This window comes from Carassius carassius, chromosome 9, assembly GCF_963082965.1.
Source record: "Carassius carassius chromosome 9, fCarCar2.1, whole genome shotgun sequence".
Taxonomy (NCBI): Eukaryota; Metazoa; Chordata; class Actinopteri; order Cypriniformes; family Cyprinidae; genus Carassius; species Carassius carassius.
In genome coordinates, this window is record NC_081763.1 from 27,852,533 (window position 1) to 27,861,563 (window position 9,031).

The 9,031-nt window shown below is 37.8% G+C and overlaps 1 protein-coding gene across 10 annotated transcripts in view; it reads left to right on the top strand.

Annotated features, from left to right (window-relative positions):
* The first annotated feature begins 1,005 nt into the window (after positions 1–1,005).
* The window catches only part of arhgap44a (Rho GTPase activating protein 44a), a 53,220-nt gene continuing 45,194 nt past the window's right edge, over positions 1,006–9,031 (top strand). For all 10 annotated transcript variants that reach the window (XM_059558762.1, XM_059558771.1, XM_059558763.1 and 7 more), the window contains exon 1: positions 1,006–1,281. In XM_059558762.1, the coding sequence (XP_059414745.1) occupies positions 1,229–1,281 (53 nt within the window). In that variant the 5' untranslated portion in view covers positions 1,006–1,228. The remainder of the gene's footprint in view (positions 1,282–9,031) is intronic.

Genomic DNA, 9,031 nt, shown 5'->3' on the forward strand with positions numbered 1-9,031 from the left:
ATTTACAATCTGTTGTATCTTAAATGGACAATAATGTTATTGCTGGCTGACAGAAAGCCACAAGATGGCAGTGTCATCTTCATAAAGCCCCAGATTTCTGCTCGTGTTCCCTCCCATTGGAAATAATATTCGCAAAACTTATTTAGTTCCCAATGGAAATAACCTTCGCGAAACTAATATGTAGTGTTGTTGTTTCTTTCCCTGGTTCTTTAATATTAAAGCATCTAACTGACTTGGTTACTTCTGTGGTCGTTTGAAGTGACACTGGTGATAATTTATTTTCACAAAATAATCGTATAATTACACAAGACAGCTGAGTTTAGTGCTAGATTAAGTGCATATACTGCGTCATTTGGCACACAACTGTCCCTTAATAGTCACTCAACGTGTTATGGTGTGCTTTCATGCAAGATTTTAATAACCTCACAATGAGTAAGATTAGAAAATGTCATATTAAATGTAGTAATTTGAAAAGGTCAGAATCTGAGTAATCAAAAATAAAAAAAATAAATAAATCCAAAATAAATAAATAAAATTTCCCATTAAGTTACCCTGCAAATAATAAACAAGCTTATAAGCTTTTTTTATTATTATTATTATTATTATTCACGTAAATGCGGTTTTCTTGCGTCATGAATATTTAATTAGGTAAAAACCGAGGCTGTGTTTATGATTGGTTGTCTGTTGTTAATCAAGCGTTAAAGCTCTCTGCTCAGAATCATAATTTCATAGTAACGTTTTTTTCCAGCTGATGTTTAAGTAGACAAGGTAAGTGTGCTGTGAAAGACCAAGTAGCCTTATCGTTTAATGTATTTTTGTCAAAAAAAAATGTTCTTTATGAGCGAACTTCTGCAGTGCGAACTAAACTCCACCCGCTCCGCTGCATACCTGTCTGTCCACCGAACTAAATCAAAAGCGCTCGGCACATGGATCGTGTGGAATAAGACTACACTTCCCATGCTGCACCGCGCTCGCGTCGTTCCGCTGCTGTCACTTTGCCGATGTGAGAATCGCCCAGCAGCATCTCAGCCTAGTAGCAGCGCAAAAATGCACAGAAATACGCATCTTAGGACATTTCCACCCTCTTTCGGTTTGCCATGAGGGCGTGTGATAGGAATAACGGGGATGTTCGCAACGGATTACGTCCCTTTATTTTGAAAGAAATGCGGATTGTTTTGCGCTCGAGGTGTTAACGCAGGAAAAAAAAAATACATATATATATAAAAAAATGAAGAAGCAGTTCAATCGGATGCGACAGCTCGCCAACCAGACTGTTGGCAGGTGAGCGATATGATCTTGAATGCGATCGTTTTGCACCATAACGAAGTTTATTTATTATTTATTTACTTATTTATTGGCAGAAAAGAATCCCTAACTGCAGTACAAATTCACATATATTTTCCTATTCAAACTTAAACTGTTTTCTAAATATATAAATGCATATTTTAGCATTTTTTTATTAGCCATTACTACAAATAGCGTCTAGCATCTTGATTGCACAATTCATCTTAAAATAGATTTATGCATTATAACACCCATGCAATATTAGGTATTATCATTATTATAAATGCATAATTGGAGATTGTGCATCCGTGTGTTATGTGTAACGGGTTCACTGCAGAGGTATTTCAACCAGCATTATGCCTCTCGTAGGTTCCCGATGGCACTGACAATACACCCCCTGCACAAATCTCCTGGATGCATTTCCATCAAATGCAGCTTAATGTAGCACTGCTGTATCAGCTCACGTTGATTTGAATGAGAGGTATGAGAATGACATGTCTCCAGTGCCAGCTGATGCAGATAGATGTGGTTGATGGATGCGAATGGGAGGAAAATGGCAAAGGCGCAATGTTTTCATCGCACACTGATCTATGGAAAAAAAGAGGAGGAGTTGGGTGCAGTACATCAGCAAGATCTGTCACTGATGGAGAAGGTCAACATTGCTTCAGAAAGCACAGCTTCGAATTTACAAATCCAGTGCATTATAGTGCGGATTGCAAAAACGTTGCGTTTTGTTTTGTTGGGTTGCTGCTGATCTTGGAGTGGGTATGCAGTGCTTGACCTTTCACACGTTTGGATTGTTCTTTACGTTCTTCGCACAACCATCTATTTTCTCACATGGTAAGGAGGGCAGCTTGTCATGCACGGCCCATTGTGAAAGGCCAGAAGGTGTGTGTCACTATTGGGCAGCTCCTTGCTTGGTGATTATGCCACAGTGTTGTGGGTCATCATTTAAAATACATGTGGAAAATGGCAAGCCAGCTCCTCTAAGCCGGTTCCAGCATTGCTCTGGACATGGAATCGTGTGTGTGTGTGTGTGTGTAAGCCCTGGATTAGTATTCTCTACCTTTCCCTGGTAATGTCCAGGGAACTGTGGCAGCGGCCCACTGTGGCATTCTGTCTTTAGCGGTGGGTTAATGAGAAACAACCTGTTTCCTAAACAGCACAGCGTCCTGACTCATAAAAATATGTTCCTGGGTCTGGGAGGGCATGTTTGTTTTGGAAAATAGATTTGCATGTTCCTGTCATGTACTGTTAGAAGTACAGAGCTGCATCTCCCAATATCAGCTGAGATTTGCACTTAGATACTGTGTCGATGACCTTGACAGACTTGTGCAGAAGTAATGCAGTGTAAGAGATGACCCATGACTCATGTTACATCACTTATTTTTGTTATCAATTATCATCACCATTTTTCTTTGTGAATCTTTAAATTCAGCATGAAATCAAAATAGACTTTATTTTCTTAATGTGTGTTTCGGCTCTTATCGTGAAACAATTTTTAATGCATACATATATTTTTGACCAAATTTGAATCCAGAAGTCATCACTTATTCTTCTTGTGACTTCTTCTCTCTGCTTATGTATGTAGTCAAGCCAATCATATTTAGATCTGCCTTCATTCCGGTATTCAATACTTGCTTTTCACATTATAGTCGACATGAAATGGAAATTACTTTGGTTGTGTTTAAATTATGTTTTTATATTTTACATTATGACACGTTTTCAGTTATTTGATTATTTTTCTGTTTTTATTCTGAACTTGGTGAACAAAAACTCAAAGTTAAATATTTTTTAACATATGAATGATAAGTCTTACATTATACATTTCACTGACTCAATAAAGGGAAACCAACATTTTTTGTAGCCATTGTAAAATAGTTGATAATCTACAGGACATAATTTTGGAGCAGCCATAAACAACCACTGTGTGTACTGCAATACTGCACAGTCCTAGTGTATATATTTGTATTTATGTATTTGACATTTGTCCAGAAGCTTTTATAGCTGTGTCACCCAGCCTCCCCGCTGCTTTCATTTCTCATCATTTGTAAATCACATTTCCTCTTGCCCACTGTGATAAAAATGACTACCCCCGGCTCTGTGTGTATGTGTTCGTCTAGTTCAGGGGCCAGTATTTGTGCTCTTTCTCCTTGTTCTCATTGTGACTATATTTATACGCTTCTCATTCATGTTTTTGTGGTTTTTGGTTGGATTGTGCACTGCCTGTAGTGTTTTCTCTCTCTCAGGAAGTGTTGCGGTCTTCCTTTTTTCCTTCAGAACTGCTGGATTGTTGTTACTGGGAACAGTATATTGTAAGTGCTTATGGAGTTGCGGGTTTTTTTCATCGTCAGCAGAGAGGTTGGGAATAGTGTGTTGGTTGATTAATGGCCCTGCGTAACAAAAGTGCTCACCCAACAGTGAGTGCCCACACATTGCATGGGAATCCTTTCTTATATACTATATACTATATACACCAAACACTTTACAACTTTAGAGTGCAATCATCTAAAGGTCCTTTTTGCACATTTTTTTCCAATGAGTCTTACGTGACCTAAAATTTCAAGCTACTAAATAGTGTATAAAGCCATCATCAAACAAATTAATATGAATCAAGCAGTTCAATCCTTTTTTTTTTGTAGAGACATATGATTGCTTTATATGATGAACAGATTACAGACTGATAAACATTGATCAATTCACATACACAGAGCACATCAAACAGGAACTAAAAAAATTAAGTGTAGAAACAGTTTTCACTCAATAAACATGAATTGCACATGAAATTTTGAACTAGAAAATACTATTTTTGTATAATTACTGTATTTTCTTGCAAAACATACTCCGATAATCTCCAAGTTTTATTTACAACTTCGAAAAGAAAAGAAAAAGTACAGCATAATTGGAAGTATATAAAACATGTATTATGAACTCTCCCTTTAAGTCATCATAAGGGAGACATATGTCGATATCTTTGACACCTTGTTTTGGCCAAATTCAAAGCCAGCATCCCAGAATGCATTGCCTCGACTTCATTGAAAAAAAAAATGTGGGTGGAGTTTAGAAGCTAATAAATAAAAATAAATTGACGATAAGTGACAATAAGAACATTCCATCTAATTAAAAAGTTATTGTTTTAGCCAGCATTTGTCTATGCAATGCATATTAGTGGTAATTGGTGTTAGCATATAACATAATGCTTAGCCAGCTGTGAGCGTTGAGTTGAGCGGTTAGCGTGGTTGTCTGTGCAGCAGATAGTTTTATGATTTCACATATCATTTTGGTTAGGATGCTGCTTTAGAAGATAGCTCTTAGAAGATAGTCTATGTAGGCAGCCACAGTAGACAACAAGGTAGTTCACTAGAAAAGAGCAATTATCTTCTGGTACTGGCCAGTTAGATTGACATTGCTCTACACAAATATAGTCTCCTTCAATATATTTCTTTTCTCTATAGAGGCTGAGTTTATATATTGTTTCTCTACGTTATCATTATTCATGCCTTGAAGACAATTTGACGTTTCCAATTTCAGTTTTAAAGTTTTGCCAGATCTAAACTTGTCCTAAAACTCAGGCAGTGTCAGCGTGCGCAAGCCTGGGTTCAGAAGCCGAGTCTCTAGCTCTGCTACTGTAGCGATATCATTAGCCGAGCCTATATTTGATGTAAGTCACAGGGACAGTGTCTTTTTTCACACATCATGGCGTCTCTTCGTCTATGAATTGGTTTTTAATTAGATGGGAAATGCTTCTATAAAGAGATTCTCCTTCCTTCTCTTCTCTCCTCCAGCCTCCATCCCAGCGTCTCAGGGGGCGTGCAGGTGTGCAATGTCAGCAGCACCAAGACCAAACTCATGCCAGCTACTGGTGTATGTTCAGAATAAAAGAAAAAATGATTTTCAGAAGACCAAAAGATCCTTAAAACTTTCTGCTGTGCTGTACTGTTCTACTTGTGATCAGACCCAGTAGTGAGAGACAGGATGATTGATAGAAGTTCTAGACCTTTAGTTTAAACTTGCTCCAAGATGAATACTAGAATAATAGCAAAAAATAAATAATAAAAGCATACTAGAATCATGGCCATAACCAGGGCTTGAAAAGGAGTGAGGAATGGGTGGGGTTAAGAATTGTGCTATAATTACCCCTACAGTTTATTGTATACACTAAACACTTTAGAAGAGACATACAGTACATGTAGATGTTTGTGAAAGATGTTTTCTGTTTTGGAGGGATGAACATTGTTAAATTATACCACATTTACCAGATAATTATACCATACAATTTTTTCATATTTTACTGTAGATTAGGGGTGGAAAATGTAATCAGTTGTTTATTATTCATACAACAATAAATATTATTGTTATAGCTTTCATTATTAACTGTTGCTATACAGATGATAACTTTGTCTAGTGCTCTTCTGGATGTTTTTAGCATGACTAAACTATTTTTTATTTAACTACTAGACCAATCTATATGGCCAAATTATTAGATGATTGGTCTATCAGTACTCATAAACTGAAATTCAAAGGCCAGAAGGGCCTTTCTCTGAATTCTGAATTCTAAATAAGAATCATCTTTTCAAAGCAGACCTTCTGGAGGAATCCTGTGATGACATCAGAAAGCAACTTTGAAGTGTAATTGATAAATATAGCACATCATGACTCTTTCTACGGATTCCAGAACATTCTGGAACAGAACATATTAGCTGAGACCTCTAGCGTCAAATCATTGTAGCCAGCAGCACAGTTTCCACTTATGTCTTTCTCTCTCTTCCCTCTTTTTCTCACACTCCATGCTCTTGTTCCTAAGACCAGGCCTTTTGAAATAATACTAGTTGGTGTGCAGTAATAGATGTGTGTAGAGCAATTACGGGCAGGCGGCCCCTCTCTAATGCATGGTCCAATTACCCGAAAGAATCCACTGTTTGGAATGGACAGTCCTCTTTCTCTCTCGTTGTCTGTGCCAATCTGTCTCACCCCTCTGGAAACACACACTCTCAAGCCGGAATACATTATTGCTCAGCTGGCACACAGGATTCTCATGACATCTTTCTGATCACATGCAAGCATTTGCAGTTGCAAATCAAACCCAGATGACTAGGGTTACAGAGCAGAGACTGTTGCTTTCTATGATGGTTTTGTTCATGGGAATGTGTGAGATTTCTCAAGGCTGTGTCAGAGCTTTTCTGAGAGAGTAAACTTGCTCGGTAGCTCACCTGGTACAGCAATGTACTTTTGAAGTTCCTGTGAAGCACGATAAAAGAAGCAAGCTAAAAATGCATGCTTGATGAGGCAAATGCATTTCACTTTTGCTTTTGTTAACACTATCAGATGCAATAGAGCTTTAACTTTTAGTGCCACTTACCAGATATTTCATTTCCAAAGATTCTCATTTGTCTGTTTTGGTTAAAACTGAACACATTTTAGCACCACTCACTGAACATTACATTTTCTAAGTGTCAAAAAACAATCAAGCAGCAAAGTAATACCATCTTGAAGAAATGTCAACAGAGGTAAAAAAAAAATTCAATTAAAATGGGTTGTTCAGTTAAGATTTTCAGCCCCATTTCAGCTAAAGAACTATAGCTTATAATACCATAATTGTCAAAGTTGATGTTATTGTTAATTCTTACGTAATTCAAGTTGACAGGGATTGTAGGTTGATACCTCTTACCTACAGAATTAAAAAATAGCTGCTGAGGGAGTTACCAGAGGGGCCGCAAAATAGTCTAACATTAAATGGATTTTAGTTGTACCTTGTGGTATTAAATATTTTATGTCAGTTCTGCTGCAAAAAATAAATAAATTATAATAATCATAGTATGTCCATAGTCCAGTATGAGAAACTAAAGTACTGGCTTATAGGTGATTGGTTCAAAAACATTTTTGGTTATGCTGGTTGAAAGTCTCTTCACATCCCGACAGCAATCACTAAGTTAAGTGGTCTAAATGTATTTATATGTATTTGTATCATTTGTGGAAGGCATAGGATCATAAAAAGTTTGTCCAATCATATTCTCGGTCCGAATGCTACGATAGGCTGTTCTACCTGCCTGACAACGTATGTATTTGCATACCTCTGCACATGTCATCAACGCATTCCATTACACCTTTGCAGACCGAGCGAGAATGGAAGGGGTTATTATTGGAATATTATGCACTTTGCACTGTCGCTGAGGAAATCTGACAGTGTTACATTGTTGCATTCAATCCTCCACCAACGCCATCAATCATCGTGTCGCTGGTTAACCTCTGGTCTGCCTGTGCATGTTCATGTGTTTTTTGCAGGAGGCGTGGCTTTGGTAAGGAATTTGCAGGGAGGCTGGGATCTTATGCTTTCAAAGCTACAGTAGCTTGCTATTTCTAGCCTCTCCGAAATCACCTACCCTACCTTTAACCAACATTAGCTTGGGCAACCAGCATCACCAGACTACACTTGTTAACCAGCTTTACCAACCAAGTTGATTCCGTTTTGATGCTGTGAATCACAGTGTGATTACAGATTATGCAATGATTCAGTGTATTCAACAGCATAGCAGTGCAAAGATATGCAATATATCCAGTAATTCATGCTCAGAGCTTTTCTGTTTGGCAGCTCCAACAACACGATGTTGTTCCTTAAGTTCTGGGTGGACGCATCCCAATTGTTAAACCAGTTTAGGTTTGCCAATTTAAGATGGATCAGTGCCGCCTTCAAATGTAGGGATGAGTTCCTGAAGCTCAAACAGTACAGTATGAGACTAACAACGGCAACTAAATGGGTTTGATTCCCAGGGAATGCATGAACTGATCTGAATGCAATGTCGCCTTTTATTGAAAGTATTAATGGTTCGGTGTAAATGAAGTGCCACATCAGAGTCACCTTAAACATTGTTTTCTACTTCTCTTGTTTTCATAGCTGTGCACAAGAACTTCAGCTTTTTTCATCAACTTTTAGCATGTGATTATTTTTTCTGTGTTGATGAGCTGTTCAGAAACAGCAGAGGTGAGATCACTTGGTTCTTGAGACATAGCATGGCTTTCTCAGTCAGAGATTCTTGCATGATTGGATGTTTGGTTGAATCAGGGAGATGTCACTGCAGGACTTTCCTTACCTGCATTAGCAGCGCTCATTATTAGACTGACTCATATTTCTCATTCGCCCATTCTGAGCACTTACAGAGCATATGATTTGGATAACTGCTGAATTTCCCTCCTCCAGTAGCTAACTGTTCTTGAGGGCTTCAGGATCATGCAGACCACAGCGGGGGCATATTTTGTTGGTGATAAAATTGTTCAGAAGGTTGAACCTCGTCCATTAACCGTGGAGTTTGCATGCCTCAAGTTGCATGTGCACATATTGCGTATTTATTTGTATTGCAATAAATTTAGTGGGGGAAAAAATTGCTTTTTAAAACTAAAAGCACAATATGTTCTGTGCACAATATCTTTGTATTTTCTGAACATACAAAAGCATTTGGCAACATCTTGGATTCCCTGAAGTGACCATTAATGTTTTAAGATGCCTTTTTGAATTATGAAAGTTCTTAAAGTGCATAAAACATGGCCATGTATTTCAATAAGCAAAAGAAGAGTGGCAAAAAAGAAACTTTGCATACTGCAGAGTCGAGATACTACTTACTCATCATAGTTGTAAAGGCTTGATAAAAGTGTTCTTTTTGCTTGTCTTTGCAGGAGTTTCTACTAAAAGATTGATTGCTGAGTGGCAGAAAGTTACAGTGGTCGTCAGCGTAGCTGCTTCACAACATTATAC